A 16,348-nucleotide genomic window follows, 5' to 3' on the forward strand; every position below is an offset into this window, starting at 1 on the left:
TGGAGGTAATTAATTTATAAATTGACTTAAATAAGTGCGAATTCTATGTAGAAAGAATAAAGTTCTTGGGATTTATTATTAGTAAAGACGGCGTTGCGGTCGATCCTTAAAAGATCGCCGTTGTTAAGGATTAGTAAGTCCTTACTAATATAAGAGGTATCCAATCCTTCCTAGGCTTTTGTAACTTTTATTGAAAATTTGTAAAGGATTACAATTATATTACTAAACTATTAATAGCCTTAACGAAAAAAGGCGAGGAATATAATTAGAATAAAGATTATTAAATAGCTTTTAAAAATCTTAAGGCTTACTTTCTTAATGTACCTATTTTAACCTATTTTAAGTATAACCGCCCTATACGGGTAGAGACGGATGCCTCCGACGGGGTTATTGTAGGCGTACTATCTTAGGAGATATAGGGAGATTAGAAGCTTATAGCCTTCTTTTTAGAAACTATATACGGTATAGAATATAATTACTCTATTTATAATAAGGAATTAATAGTTATTGTCTATGCTCTCTAATATTGGAGATTGGAACTCGTAGAATTGTAATTTCTGTTTTTAGTTATTACGGACTATAAAGTATTGAAATACTTTAGTACTAAATATTTATTTAATTTTCAATAAGTAGAATAGGTTAAGTTTTTAGTTTAATACTACTTTATAATTTTATACCGGTTAGGTAAAGATAATAGAGCGGCTGATATATTTTTTTAAAAATCGGAGGATTTAAAGATGTAGAAGGCTAAGTAAGAAGTGCATTATATAATTCGTATTTTTAAGACCCTCGATAATAGTATTATAATTTATTCGGATAATACCCCTTCGATCGCCGCTATTAATACTTGTATACCCTTAGTAATTATAATTATTAATATAATAGTTATAGAAGTAGATTTGGAAGTTAGAAAGCCGAAATTACGGTAGGAACTCCTAGAGGGTTATATTCTAATAGATTAATTAATCCTAGAAAATAAGATTTATATCGAATTCGAGATTTATTGAAATATGGTTCGTAGGGGGGAAAATGGGTATAAATTCGTTGCGTATAAAAAATTATTAATAAGATATAGTAAATTCGTAGTCCTACTAAGGGTCCTACGCATTAAAGTAATATAAAAGTTCTATACGAAAATTATAATTATATACTCCGGTTGTAATAAAATAAGACGATTAGTCGCCGCCTAGTACTAATAGCTAGGAATAACGGGAAATATTAATTAATACGTAGCTAATTATTTAATTTACTATATTTTAAAGGTCTTTTACAATAAGATACCCAGTGAATTATATCCTTTATTATTAGTAGAAAGGTCCTAGTATTACCTTATAATAGACTTTAAATCTATATTAAAAGATTATTAGAGATTTAATAACGTATTAGTAATTATTAATTATTTAAGTAAGGTAATATAGATTATACTTTATTATATTAGTATTACGGTTTGAAATACGGCTAGAATATATTATAAGGGCCTATATTAGGTATATAGCTTGCTCTAGGAGGTAGTGTCCGATTGGGGACCCTAATTCATTACCGACTTTACGAACGAACTCGCTAAAATCCTAAATATTAAATAGAAATTAGCTTTAGTAGGTTATAGTTAAATAGCCGGCTAGGTAGAGATTATAAATAAATACTTAGACTAACGGTTGTACCCCTTTGTAAATTACTTTTAGGATAATTAGTTAGAAGTAATTCTAATTATAGATATTATATAGATGGGTATACCTTATAAGAGTTTAGGCGGTATATAGCCCTATAAAATACTAAGGGGATTTCCTATATTAGGAATATTAAATTAGGAAGTATAGTCCAATTTAATAAAGATATCCGTATAGGAGCAATTTAATTAAGAAGAAGTATAAAGCGTAGTAAAACGAATTTAGGGCTATGTTACTAAAGTAAGGGAATTTATTTCGGCTGCCTAAAAGCGGATAATTAAATAAATAAACTAATATCGGCGGATATTGGATTTTGACGTTGGAAATAAGGTACTAATTATTAAAAGGAATAAATTATCCGATAGACTTAGTTATAAGTTGGATTTTCTAATAATTAACTAATAGTTTAAGATTAAAGAAAAGTATAAGTATTTTTATTATTTCGAAATTCCGGAGGGATAGCGTAGTACCGACGTCTTCTATATAAACCGGTTGAGAAAATATTTTAATAATCTACTATTAGGGCAATACGTAGAGGAATCCGCCGGGGAATATATGGGAGATGATATTGAATAGGAAGTTAAGGAAATTCTAGCGTTTAAAACCTACCGGGGCCGGTTATAATACTAAGTAAGCTAGTGGGGTTGTAACTTAGACCCGGTATATTATAATGCGTAGAGCTTTAAAAATTCGGTTTGGTTTATTAAAATATTCTATAACTAATACCCGGAATAACCAAGCCTACCTAAGTAATTAGAGGATTAATTAAAGGTAATAGAAATAGAGGAATTTAACTCTAATTACAACGATAATAATATAGCCCTAAAGAAGGGAGTACGATTAATAAGATAGGTTATTAGTATAAGGAAGTAAGGATCTATATTAATAATCGATTTAAATAATATAGTAGGAGGATTATTTAATATACTACGGCGGAAGGTTAGCGTAGTTAGGAATAGCGCGGGGGCCCGGAATTAATTGAATTAATTAGAGGCCCGAGGATACCCCCCCTCTATTTAGAAAGCGACTATATTTGAACTAAGGTAACGGCGACTTTTTTATACGTTTTAATTAGGGGACCGGGATAGAGGACCTACTTTATATATATTTAGCGTTAGGTATATTTTTATACAATTCGGGACGAATTTTTTTCTACTGGGGGGGTGATGTGACGGTACTGGCGGATGGACTACGGTAGGTACGGCCTACGGGTTCGGGTGCCTAATACCGAAGTTATGGGACCGCTATTTACTAAAGCGTATACTGGCTACCTGGGCTGTTGGGGTTAAAACCCCAGATCCCGGGGACACCTTTGTACGTTTCCCTCTTTTCTTCTTTATTTTGTAATTCTACTATAGACCTGGAATCAACGTATTAGCTTGCCTCTTGTAACCACGTCGCTCGTAACAATTAAAGCCCTCGAGCAGCGCTATACCGCGATATACAAATCGTACCTAGAAGGACATTATTCGTATAATAGTCGCAAACAATAAGCCTACCACTAGTATTATAGCCGCTACGGGGATTACTCCTTGATATATTTGCAAACTTCGCAATATAACCAACCTTACAGGCGAACTATTTATATAGGGTCGTAGTAGCCAAAACGCTAGGAAACTCCTAAAGTAAACTATAAATATATATATTAGTATTACCTACTTTAATATAGCGTTACTAACTATTATAAAGGAAATACTCGAGCTACTAATATTAAAGCTGGACCTATACCTAAATAAAATTCGGGGATTCTTCGCAACCGAATATAATATATATGTATCCGAATAAACTATATTGAAGTATTTAAAGGAAGAGCGCTAAAATAAAAAGAAATTAAAAATAAAGGCAATTTAATAAATACCTAAATTAATAGTAGAATAGCTATACTAGAGCTCGCTTTTTATAGTAGAAATATTCGTATTCTATAATAAATCTAGTACTAACCATAAAAATAGTATTTACTATACTAGTTAAACCCCGAGAGGAGCCGTTCCTATTATTATTAACTATTTTACTCGCAGCTACCAATACTATTTCTTACCTACAATTATAATAAATAGCCTCTTAGAATTATTCGTTTTCAAAGGATAGATAGATAAAAATAGTTTTATTATATAGTTAAGGAATTGTATATTACCCAAAATAAACCTATTCCTAAATTATAATAGTATATTAATAATAAATAACACTAAATAATATTATAACGTTAATATCCTTACAATATACCGTAATATAAGTATTCTCCTTTAGTATTTATTATTATATTTACCCGAATATAATTTAATCGAAGCATACTTCGGTAATTTCAAATAGTACTTTAAACGTATCTACCGAATATATAGCAATAATAATATCCTAAATAAAAACTTTCCTAACTTTCTATGTAATACCGTATAGGAAATTAATACGAAAGTAGAATAAATATAGGGGTATTTTAAATACACGCAATTAAATATAGAGGATATTAATAATAAGAAGGATTATTATACCCTTTATCCAAATAAAGTAGTAGAATATACAGCTAGCGGTTATATTACTAAGCGCAATTTAATTATATTTATAAGTATAGAGTAGGGAATAGGAATAAGAATTTTTATTATTATAATACAATTATTTAAATATATATACTATTTATATTTTATTTTAAAGTCCGTAATATATCCTATTCGTACCTAAAAAAATTCCGAAAGCTAAATTCTATAATTATCTAACATTTAACAATACTACCTACCTACTAAAAAAAAAAATATAAAAAAATATAAAAAAAGTAGCTACCGGAGATAGGGCAGAGTCCGACCGGGTTATATAATAATTAACCCTACCCTAAAAAGTCTAACCCGGATAAAAGTAGAAAAAGGAAATAATAGCAAATAAGCAGTAATCGATACGTAATTAAAAAACCTATAAATTAATATATAAATCAAAATCCGAATAAACTAGAAAGGGGAACGGAGGCCAACCAGGTAGCGCAATAATTAGCCCCACCCCCGAAAATATATTTAATAAATTCTTTAACCATCCTCGTTCGTAATATTAAACTCCAGCTCGCTAAACTACTTATAATCCTCCTTACTATCGCTATTACTTATAATACCAATATTTTTATTATCTATATAGAAAGAAGTAGCTAATTAGAAGCTATAATAATTAAAATTATTATCGGAAGTATTATAGGAGGTAACAAAACCTTTTCCGCTAATATAAAAATAAAGGACGTAGCGAATATTATTAACCTATAAGCAATTAAATTAAAACAGAGCACAATCGGAGGGCGGAATAATTATATACTATAAATTAAATATTATTTAAGAACTCTTTAACTTCAACAATCTCTATCGCCAAAATAACATAATTATTAAACAATATATATAAAACATCTTCAATAGCTTTATTCAACTTCTTTAATAAACTAGAATAAGTATTAAGGGTCTATTTAACTACAATAGAAATAGTACGGAAGAAAGAGACATTTTAATAAATAATAGTAAATTTACTAATAATAATAGCAATAGTAATACTAAGGGGCCCCAACATTTTATATTTTTTAAATAGGGAAAAGGTATCGTCCCTAAACAGGGAATTAGCAATATACAGAAAACTAAAGTAAATAGGAATAAAGGGGTTAATACACACCAAATCCTACTCAGCGGTAGCTCTATTTATTTCTAAATAATAAATATTAAATACTTCTATATTAAAAGCAATAACGTTATAGAAGTAAATAGCGGCTATTATAAATTTACGGCCAATAATAACCAAATTACCGTTAAAATACTACTTATTAATATAATCCAACTAACAATAACAATAAGTACCCCAAACTTTAACTATATAAATATTAAAATTAAAATAAACATAGAGGACGAACAATTATATACCAGGCTCCTAAAAATAGCGGGCCTTATTATAACCCCTTACAAAATTTAACGAAGGTTACAATAATAATACCCAGAATCTTCTTATATAAAAGCTTAATATATTTAATATACTACTTATTTTTATTAGCAATAATAAAATACAATATTTTCTAAAAGTCTTTCTCTCTATCGCTTCTCTTCTTATCCTCTTTTACCTTCGCCTCTGCATTACACTTATATATATTCTAACCGTCCTTACTCCAAATTAAAACCTCGACGGACGGAGTAGATAATTTAAATTTAAAGGGCATTACAAATTAATATTAATTTAGGTAGGGCTTAATAAATAAATAACTAAAAAATAACTAATAAGAAGCTAATAAGAGGCCGAAGGAAGAGTAACGGACAAAAAACGGATAAAGAATAGGGAGGGTTAAATAAAATAAATAAAAGAAGAAGAAGAGGGAGAGGAAGGGAATAGGCAAAAGATTTAATTATATACTAAATTTATATAGAAACGCGAGATAGAATAAAAACCGAAGGGTAATTCTATAATATAATTATAATATTATATTATAGATAAGCAAATAAATAATTAAATTACTATAGCAATCTACTATAATAGAAGTAAATAATATAATATTATATATAATATATATAAAATAAATATATTCTTTTTATTAAATATATACAATTTAATAGTTAAGTATAATATTACAAGGCAAATAGGTGCCTCGTAATATTATACCTAAATAATGTATAAAACCTATTTTTTATATATTCCCTTACATTTTAATATATATTTAATCGTTATTCTAAAAAATATCGTATTCTTTACGCTCGACCAATAGGATATATTATATTATTTAAATTATTATTGCAAAAGTATTACTAGCGCCTCGGCGGTAGTAATATCGTTAGCTACTATATCCTAGGTATTTATTAGTATTAGAATATTAGTAATATAAATTAAAGTAATATTACTTACTTAAACCTAAAAGTAATAATAATATATTTACTACTTTATTAATAAAATTGTAATACGTAATAAGGAATCGCTTTATTAATTAGCGGATGGTCTAATATAGGGTAAAAGAGTAGCCTATTTATACGAAGAATTCGGCGCTAACGTCTCTCAATTCGTAGAAGGAGTATAGCGCCCCTAGCTTAGGGTTCGTAATAAATACTAATTGAAGGTTACCCTATACGCGCTTCGCAATCTTTATTTCGCTAGTCCGACCGGTATAATACTGTACGTAGAAGGCGGCCATTTACTAATCGACGAATTTGCTGTTACTCAAACCGGGCGGGGCTATAAACGGCGGTAAGGATAGTACAATAGAAGGTACTATTATTAGTACTATTACTAATAATAATATTAAAGGGAGGGCGCTTCTAGTACCGGCGACTTAGGGATAACTATAAAATATATAATTAAAATATAAAAATAGAGCTAATAAGGGGCTAGCAATTATAATATAAAAGGAGGGAGGGGGGGGGAATTAGTATAAAAATAATAAAAATAGTAAATAAGAAGGGTATTAATAATAAAGCGCGCCCTCCCTTAAATCTCTCTCCCTAACCGCTATTAATTAAGTTAGGATATTAAACAAATCGCTAAGTACAATATTATTTTAAATAATATTAATATATACAGACGCCTTCCCTTTACCTTTACCCCAGCCTCTACTTATTATAATATTACTATTATTATTAACTTTATTCTCCTCTATTTTTATAAACCGCTCTATTAATTAAAAAGGTAGTATATATACCGTCGTTAAGCCTATTTCAATCTCCTTCACCCACTTCCCAACCTCGTTAGGGGTAAAATAATAATACGTATTACTCTTATTTATTACGAAGTACAATAAAAGATTAATATTCTTATTATAATTCTTATATTTATACCCCAATTTACATATCTAAATACTAATAAAAATTCGGAACCCCCCAACACACATCGCAATACCGGATATACTACTAACTATAATAGTACTACTATAAATACTTCTAATAATACCCCCTCTACTATATTATACTACCACAGCCTCCGCCTACACTATCCGCAATTTATAACTATCAAATATATTTAGTATTATAATCTCTAATAGTATTATATTCGAAATTAATTTCCAGCTGGAACCTAGTATTTTCGCCGGTATAACTACCGGCGGAGGAAGGACTATAATTACTAATACATTAAAATATAAATTACTAAACCTTAGAGGGTTATAAATACTTCGAACTAATATTATTAGTACTAAAACTAGCGGAACTAAAGCGGGTAGAACTTCTAAAAAGCGAAATATATAAGTTATATTAAAGTAGCAATAGTTAATTAGAAACTTCTAACGTGCAAAGGTATATAGTACGTAGCCCACATCGAATTGCCTATACAAATACTTCGGGTCTTCGAATATATTAATTCAATACAAATAGAATATCTATTTAAATATACTCATCTTCTAATCGGCGAATATAACCGTATATTCAACTATATAGAATATAACCTTATTAAGGATCTACGCTACTAAATAATCGTTGTAAATAGCCTCCCGGAATCTAATTTAAACCGAATTTAGAGCAATATCGAATTTAAAGGTTAAATTTAAACTAATATAATTATACTTATTCTATATAATATTAATATTAATTATAGTAATTCAATTCGCAAATAGAAGCGGCTTAATTTTAAGTAATCTAATAATATATATAACGCTCGCGATTATTATAATATTAATAAGAATAAAGTTATTATAAGAATAATTTAAGGACGAATTTAAATTAGGACCGGCAAATATTTTTTAAGGAGGGGGCTCAATAATAGCGGAGATTATATAAATTATTTAAGATTTTCTTACAATTACTATTACTACCCGAAGTAGCTTCGTAATAGCGGGTACTGTTACTAAAAATAATTTTATAATAAAAGGGACTATAGGGGTTGCCCGAAATAGAATATTAGACACTTTAATAAACGAATTAATAAGCAATAAAAATAAAAATAGACAATCTTAGTAGAATAACCGCTTTACCTTCTATACTAATGTAGGCCGGTAAACGGAAGATATTCGTATCTCTTTATCCTTATTATTTTTAATTATATTAATTATTATATTTATAAATAAATCCCCTATATTATCCCCCTCCTTTTTATCCTCCTCCTTATCCTCCTCTTTATCCTCCTCTTTATCTTCCTTATTATTATCCTCTATAAATTCTTATTCTTACTCATCCTCCTTATTATTATCCTCTACAAACTCTTACTCTTACTCATCCTCCTACCCTTATCCATCATCCAAACTAATCCTAAAATAAATATTAAAAATTTTAATCGTCTTTAAGGGAGGGCGCTTAAACTTAAATAGAATAATCCTTAGACTATATTTCGAAGTCGGCGTTAGGGTCTTTAATATAATCTTACAGGAGCTAAACAGCTTAGGCGCAACAATATTCTTCTTAGAAGGCAGCTTCTTTAGGATAAGAGCAGCCTTAGAAGTTAGCTTAGAAGTAGGAACAACAAGGGCAACCTTCTTTACAATCTTAAGAATAACCTTCTTTAGAGTAGGAATAGGTTCGACGGAGGGGGTAATAGCCTTACTTTTACCCTTCGAATTAACAGTAGGAAGCCTTACTTCCTCCAGCTCGGACTTAAAGTCCGCTACTTTATAACTCTTTTTACATTACTATAGAGGGTTCTTCCTTATAAGAGAGGATAATAGAAGTTATAAATCGTTAACAGCTTTACAATCCCGGTCAATATCCACCGCCTAACTAATATAATACTTCCTACCGAACGCTACGACGGCGGCGGCGGTAGCGGCAACCCGGGGGTCGGTCTTCTTAGTAGTAGTACAAAATATAATAAATTACAGCAGGTAATTACGGGCGCACAAGTATAAATAGCTTCGTTGTTAATAGAATTAATTGATTTTGACTATCTACCAGGCTCGCCAGCGACTCGACAGCTAGCCAGATGATGGGGGTGCAAAGAGGGTCTGGCGTTTGGCGGTGGATACGAGGGTCTGGCGTTTGGCGGTGGGAACGTGACGCCCCCAAGACAGCGAGCATCCAACCTTCAGCCTCGACACCAAACTACGTACCTACATCCACTGCCTCGTTTCCCATGACAAGCCATAACTATCAACAAAATCCCGTCGACAAGCCATAAACCATCGCCGGTCTATTTAGTACCACAACAATATCCACTCGGAATCAGAATACACATACGCGACGCATTTACCCAACCATCACATCCACTTGCCGCCCGCGATAGCTTCAACAACCACCTAGAAGCTAAAACAACAAACGAACCTCGACGTGCGGCAACCCCAGATTATCACCACCACAACACCACAACCAGACACCACAACCGCCCAACATGGCAGAACGACAACTCACCCAAATCCTCACCCAACTCCAGACCTCCGCCTCCTCCCTCTCCTACACCGACTCCTCCGCCCTCCTCTCCAAAGCCAAGCTCTTGCTCCTCCAACTCAACGCGCTGACCCCGACCGCGCCCGGCTCCGCTTCCAACCCCTCCCTCTTCTCTCTCGCCCGCCAAGTCTACGAGCAAGGTGCCCTGGCCTCGATCCGCGCCAAGAACCCCGACGCCTTTTTGCGCTACGTCAGCCAGCTCCAAGGGTTCTACGAGCTCGAGAGTACTGTCGGTACCGGTGCCGCTGGTGGCAGGATTGCCGGTGCGGACGCAAACAGGGAGGAGAAGAACAAGGTCACGGGCTTGTATCTGCTGCTGCTGTTGACGCAGGGACAGTATGCCGAGTTCCATAGCGAGCTGGAGGCGCTGAGCACGAGGCTGGGTGGCGCGACGCGCGAGCTGGAGGCGGATAGATATCTCGGGTATCCCATCAAGCTGGAGAGGTGGCTGATGGAGGGGAGCTATGATCGTGTGTGGAAGGCAATGAAGAAGGGCGAGGTTCCTTGTGAGGAGTATGGAGTTTTTTCCGAGGTTCGTGGGTTTTCTTTTATTGCGTCTTGCTTTCTCTACCTTTTCCCCCTAGGTCCTTCTCTCTCGCTCTCCCCCAAGCAACGATATCACGATTAACTATCTGTACCACATCAATCACTAACCACCGCATCTTACTGTCAACAGATCCTCACTTTCCAAATCCGCTCCGAAATCGCCTCCTCCTCCGAGCGCGCCTACCCCTCGCTTCCCATCTCCTCCACCAAGTCGCTCCTCTTCCTCGAGTCCGAGGGCGAAGTGGTCGAGTTCGCCCGCTCCCGCGGCTGGGTACTCAAGGACGGCCACATCTACTTCCCGTCTGCTGAGCCGACGACGGAGGAGGCCGGTGCCGAGCAGGAGAAGCCCTTCAGCCGGTTGATCATTGAGAATACGCTGGGCTATGCTAGGGAGTTGGAGACGATCGTCTAAACAGTAGAAAAACAACAAAGTGGCTGGCCGGTGTGGTATGGGTTGGGTTGGGTTGGTTTATGCAAGCGTTCTTAAACGATGGTCCTTAGAGATCTAGCTACATAGGCAGAACAGAGGCCACGTACAGATACACTACTTAACATTGTGTTCCATGTGTCGCCTATATGTATACAAAAACATGATACATAATATTACGGCTTGCGTCTGGCATGGTATTATCTAACTGACAATTCATGCGACCACGACTTTCTGTTCGGATTATAGCACACGAACTTACTTGGTAGCAGGCAGTAATTGTTATGCAACAGGCGCGTCCAAAATGGTTTTGTCTTTCCTTTTCTCTTCTCCCCTGTTCTTCCTGCAGAAGAAAGCAAGAAACGCGATCATTATACCTACTTTGACTGTACTTTAACTACTACTTTACTTGTCATCAAAACCCCCATCATCGTGTAGCGCCAACCGCATACAAACCCACCCCTTTTAAGCAAACAGCTTCAGGCCACTACCGTGCTTTCCGACCTCGCAAACCTCGCAGACTGTGCACACCGTGCCCTTGTACTTGGTGTGGTACTTGGCTCCGTCAAATGCGCACTCCTCGTAAGGGGTACCGCTGTAGATGGGCGTGAAGCTGGCAGCGCAGATCTCAAACTCGGCAAACTGATCGAACTCGATCTCCACGGCGTCATGGGGGTTGCGCTCGCATTGCGCCTTGGTTCTCTTGGCCTGTTATTTTCAAATATGTCAGTGTCTCTACCAAAGGAGCAAAAGGATAAGGTTATGTAGGTTATCACTTACACTCTCGGTGATCTTGGTGGCTCCTCCGTTGGCCAATATCCTGTTAGCGAAGCTAAGGGCAGAGCTGTAGTTCTTGCTCCGCACAGCCAGGTTCATTGCGTTAAGCAAGGCAAGCTGGCGATGGGGAACCTCGATCTTGGGAATGGTGAAGTAGGCCGACAGTTCCAAGCTCCGCTTCTGGAGCGAGGGATCGCTGTTGACCTGGTCCGGAGAACCGAGTTGCCTGCGGGCCAGCTCAATGGACATGGCAACCGAGTACTCGCAGGCTGAAGCGATGAGCTTCTTGGCCTCAGCCACCTCCCCATCACTGCCTACAGCGTTGACAAGGACGGAGTGCAGAATGCCCTTAAAGATCTTGACACCATCCTCGAGCTTGTTCGCCCTCATCGCGTCATAACCGCGCTGCAGGTCATTAGAAGCAAGGTACTCGAGGTCCCTGGGGATGATAGGGAGAACCTTCCTGGGATCCGTCTCCTCGGGATTCCTGCGGACGTAGTTGACGAGAGGGTCCAGGCTAGCCGCGGCGGGGAGATAAGTCTTGGATGCCTGGTAAACCTCCAAGAAGCGAGGCTTGAGCGGAGCAAAGTTGACAGCGCCAACCTGGCGGTTGAGCAGCTGCATTGCCGACTCAAAGGAACCACCAGCGACGTGATCAACTGCGAGCGGTGAGTTCCGGGACCACAGATCCGCTTCACTGCTTGCAGCACCGCCGGCATCCGCGCTTTCCACGTTGACGAAGCCCTCCTCGACTTCCGGAACAATGTCATCGCCCATGTCCCAGCCCGCAGCATCCTCGTCCTCATCGCCTTCAGCAAGAGCACCGGCCTTCTTGGTCGCAGGCTCATCGGCACCGCCCTCTTCAAGACCTAAACCGTTGGGAGCGGCAGAGGGCTGGTCTTCCAGAGACAAGCCCTCAACCTCGCCAAGCAGGGCCTTTTCGAAGAAGGACTGCGAGGCCGCCTTTGTTGGCCAGTTAGCCTTGTATGTGGGAACCACGGGCTTGGGCGGTGTAAGGGGTTCACCCAGGGTGGGCATCGAAAGCTGGTCTTCTGTGAGACCAGTAGCCTCGAGGATTTCCTGGCACTCGTCTTCAAGCCCGTGAGACTTGGCAGTCATGTAGGCCAGGGGGTACAAATCGATTTCCTTGAACATCTGGATTCGGTCCTGGACCTCTCCCAGATAAAGGGCGTTCTGGAATCTCGAAGTGAAGTCACCACGGTGCTCAGCAATCTTGGCCATCCTCGAGAGCTTGTCATGATCGCCGGTGGTGAGGTAGAGGAACGAAAGCTTGTCAAAGTGTTTGAGCTTCTGGTAACACATCTCCACGATCTGGTGGTTACCATGGGCGAGGGCCTCCTGGCTAAGTCTCGTCCAGAGCTTGGGCTTGTCTAGTTGCTTGGCCATCTCAACAGCGACCTCGAGATTACCGCACTCAATGGCAAGCTCGAACCTGGTAGTAGGATCCTGGACGAACTGGAGCGCAATCTCAGGGTAGCCCTTCTTCTGAAGGTAAGCAATGATTGACTGGCCAACCAAGCTCGAGTTCTGGATGATGTGTAGCATTTCCTCGTAGTTACGCTTGACAAGCGCAAGCTTGAAGCGGTACTCGGTGGGGTCAATCTGCAAAATCTTGGGCTTCGCAGCACGATCAAGGCAGTACACGTTTCTACCCTTGACACGGGTGAGGTAAACAGTCTGGTCGAGGGTGCAAACGATGCCGTTATCGCCATTAAGAAGCGTGTACTTGACGTGGTTGAGAGTCGAGTAGAGCAGAACACCGGCGTCATCCCACGCAGCACTCTTGAGACGGATAGTCTCATGTAGAGTGCTAACCTGCTCCAGGGTCTTGGTCACAATTGTCACATTGTGCTTGCTGAGCAGAGCGGCGTAAAGACCATCGTTAGACCAGACAACGTATTTGACGCCAGTTACAGCCAGCTCGGCAGTGCTCTTTCTCTGCTGGATATCGTAGAGGTGAACAGCGGTCGGAGTAATGATGAGGAGGTTGCCGGTGCCGCCGAAGTAGATGTCGGTAGTGCCAACAGGGGGCTTGAACGATCTCGTGGTGTTGTTGGTCAAGTCCTTGATATCGACGGTCTGGGTGGCAGTGTTAAGAACAGCGAAACGGTTGCGAGCCACAAAGACAGCGGAGTTGCCCTGGCCCCGCTTGGATTCTGTGGGTTCGATAGCTCCAGAACCATCGCGAGGAAGGGTGATGAGCTCGTACGACCCACCATCCGCCGGGGAAGTGACCAAGATTGACCTCTCCGCGGGGTTGTAGGAGAGCGTCCTTGGGGGCACCCAAGGGCTTCCGAGCTTCTTGAGCGACAAAAGCGTGGGCGATTCGACATTCTTCTGGAAGTCGTACATCTTGACGTGCTTCTCCTTGGTGATGTAGAAGATGTTGTTCTGATAAACGGCGGAAGCGGGCCTCTCGCGCTCGAGCTTGAACACCATAACACCATTGTCGTGACCAGCAGCGAACAAGTTGATTTCCGGATGAGCAGCGATGACCCAGATCCTATCGTTCTCCCGCTTAAAGGTGTTGACTACGGTACGCTTGTTAAGATCCCATACGCGAATCGTCTTGTCCTCGCCGGCCGAAAGGATAAGGTCCTGGTGGGGGTGGAAAAGACAGCCGCTGGCGTTCTGGAAATGGCCGCGGCAGGTATCGACTTCCCACTATGGATGGTTGGTTCAGTCAGCAAGTTGTCATCAGATGCACAAATCCTCACAACACGTACAGCCTTGGTCTCGCTCATGCGCCACAGCTTGATAAGGCGGTCATCACCGGCGGACACGATCAAGGGCATGGTGGGGTGGAAGGCAACCCAGTTCACACCGCGGTCGTGGCCCTCGAGAACGAACTTGACAACGGCGTCGGTATTGCCGAACATGTCGGTCTGGTTGGCATTGGCGCGAGCAACTTGGTCCTCGAAGGACATGGACGTGGGCGCGGAGTGCTTCTTGCGGAGGCCCGAGACTGTGACAAGACAAAATGGTCAGCCATCCATGTATTCCGCAGATATCCATGCCATCTTTCCCAGCTAAGGCACCACGTACTATCCCAAACGCGAACAGTCTGGTCGAGGGAGGCGGAAACGATGAGGTCCTCCTTGGGATGGAACTGGGCGCACATGACGTAGTGGTTGTGGCCCGTCATGGTGCAGAGCAGGGAGCGGTTCTGCCAGTTCCATATCCGAATCGTCTGGTCGTCACTAGCACTGACAATCCAAGGAAGCTCGTGGTGGAAGAAGACGGTGCGGATGTAGTCCAAGTGGCCGTTGAGTGTAAAGAGGCAGCGCCGAGTCTGGAGAGACCAGACCTTGATCTTGTAGTCGTCACCGCCAGATACGAAGAGGGGCTGTAACGGATGTGTAAGCTAGCTGTCGATAACTCGGGTTCGGCGCATCGAGGGAACAGGGAGCTCACCTGTGTCTTGTGGAAATCAACGCCGCGGACGGGGCCATCGTGCTCTTCGAATCGGTCAATCAGGGTACCCATGCGGTAGTCCCATAGCTGAATGGTGGAGGAGTGGAGGGAGACGAGAATCCATGGTCTGGAGGCAAGGCCATGTTAGTTTCGCGTTTGGTTTTCTTGACAGGCGTAGACATCAAGACCCAGGTCAAGTGACGGGGGAGCTTCTGCTCTTTCGTGGGGACGGAGAGGCTGACCGTTTGGGGTGGAAGGCGATGCCCTTTGCTCGCGACGACTTGGACTCGAACTGCGCACAGGGGTAAGGTAAGATGTTAGACACGCTCGAGCTGGGGAGAAGGCACATGGAGAGTGGACGACAAGCAACGTACTTTGGTGAGCATTCCCGAGGAGGCCTGCATCTTGCCAGTGGCTTTAAGGGGAGCACAGCCTAAGCTCCCGGCATCAACGTGGGAAAGGTGGATTAAGTATTTAAGTGGGAGACGGGGGGAATTAGGACGCGATCAGCCGAGACGCCGTGAAGTCGCAAAATACTATGGGAGATGGGGATTGCCGTTCGGAGGGTGGGAGGAGGAGGAGGGGTGGTGGTGGCGGCGGCGGCGTGGTGGTTTGGGGAATGAACGGAGCCAAAGTGGAAAGGAAGTGTCGAGGTAGACTGAGTGTCGGGTACAAGCTGAGTGCTCAGTGTAGGACCAGTCGTTCGAAACAAGGTCCGCGATGGATGCCAGGCACTCACAATCAACTAACGGAGCTGAGGTGCTGGAGTGGACAGGACGGTCTCGGGCGGCGGCTTCAATTCCACTTGTTAGGATCCATACTACCCTTACCTGTGTGGTAGGGAAGCGTGGCATCTCCATCGCACCGACCTCACCTCCCCATTCAGTGCTGGCGGGCGCTGCAGCTGCCACTCGCACAGCACCTGTCTGTCCACTGCAGTTGGGGCCTTGCAGACACGACTGGCGTGGCCTCAGCGGGCAGCGGCACTCATCGATTCCACCTAGTCGTGCACCGCCACGCCATAAACACACAGAGGATCCGCAATTCAGGGGCTACGGCATGCGTAAGCCTCATTTAAGGGGCCGCAAGTCAAGGGTCGCACCAGCCACAACCTCCCATGTGAGACGGATGAACCCTGGCGGCCACCTGTACACAGCTTCCCTCAGACGCTAGACCGAACTGGGCGAGCTCTGTTGCTTCAC

At 40.5% G+C, this 16,348-nt stretch overlaps 2 protein-coding genes across 2 annotated transcripts; one reads left to right on the top strand and one right to left on the bottom strand.

The window, feature by feature from the left end:
• Positions 1 to 9,550: 9,550 nt before the first annotated feature.
• rpn-12 (regulatory particle, non-ATPase-like-12) lies at positions 9,551 to 11,234 on the top strand. The gene is made up of 2 exons (XM_952789.2): positions 9,551 to 10,493; positions 10,638 to 11,234. Exons 1-2 carry the CDS (start codon positions 9,906 to 9,908, stop codon positions 10,917 to 10,919), a joined length of 870 nt encoding a protein of 289 aa, XP_957882.1. The 5' UTR covers positions 9,551 to 9,905; the 3' UTR covers positions 10,920 to 11,234.
• On the bottom strand, positions 10,987 to 15,981 carry NCU10066 (coatomer alpha subunit). Its single transcript, XM_952788.3, has 7 exons — positions 15,521 to 15,981; positions 15,389 to 15,438; positions 15,147 to 15,273; positions 14,778 to 15,078; positions 14,459 to 14,697; positions 11,715 to 14,396; positions 10,987 to 11,642 (listed from the first exon to the last, which is right to left on the bottom strand). The coding sequence occupies exons 1-7, from the start codon at positions 15,548 to 15,550 to the stop codon at positions 11,400 to 11,402; spliced, it is 3,672 nt and encodes a 1,223-aa protein (XP_957881.1). The 5' UTR covers positions 15,551 to 15,981; the 3' UTR covers positions 10,987 to 11,399.
• Between the last annotated feature and the right edge of the window lie 367 nt (positions 15,982 to 16,348).

This window comes from Neurospora crassa, linkage group VII, assembly GCF_000182925.2.
Source record: "Neurospora crassa OR74A linkage group VII, whole genome shotgun sequence".
NCBI classification, from domain to species: domain Eukaryota; kingdom Fungi; phylum Ascomycota; class Sordariomycetes; order Sordariales; family Sordariaceae; genus Neurospora; species Neurospora crassa.

Excerpts from the sequence above, each read along its gene's own strand:
- NCU10066 (XM_952788.3), bottom strand. The coding sequence starts at position 15,550 with ATGCAGGCCTCCTCGGGAATGCTCACCAAA. Across the intron at positions 15,439-15,520 it reads CCTCGGGAATGCTCACCAAA|TTCGAGTCCAAGTCGTCGCG; the intron begins GTACGTTGCTTG and ends CCCTGTGCGCAG. Across the intron at positions 14,698-14,777 it reads GACTGTTCGCGTTTGGGATA|TCTCGGGCCTCCGCAAGAAG; the intron begins GTACGTGGTGCC and ends GTCTTGTCACAG.
- rpn-12 (XM_952789.2), top strand. The coding sequence starts at position 9,906 with ATGGCAGAACGACAACTCACCCAAATCCTCACCCAACTCCAGACCTCC. Across the intron at positions 10,494-10,637 it reads AGTATGGAGTTTTTTCCGAG|ATCCTCACTTTCCAAATCCG; the intron begins GTTCGTGGGTTT and ends TACTGTCAACAG.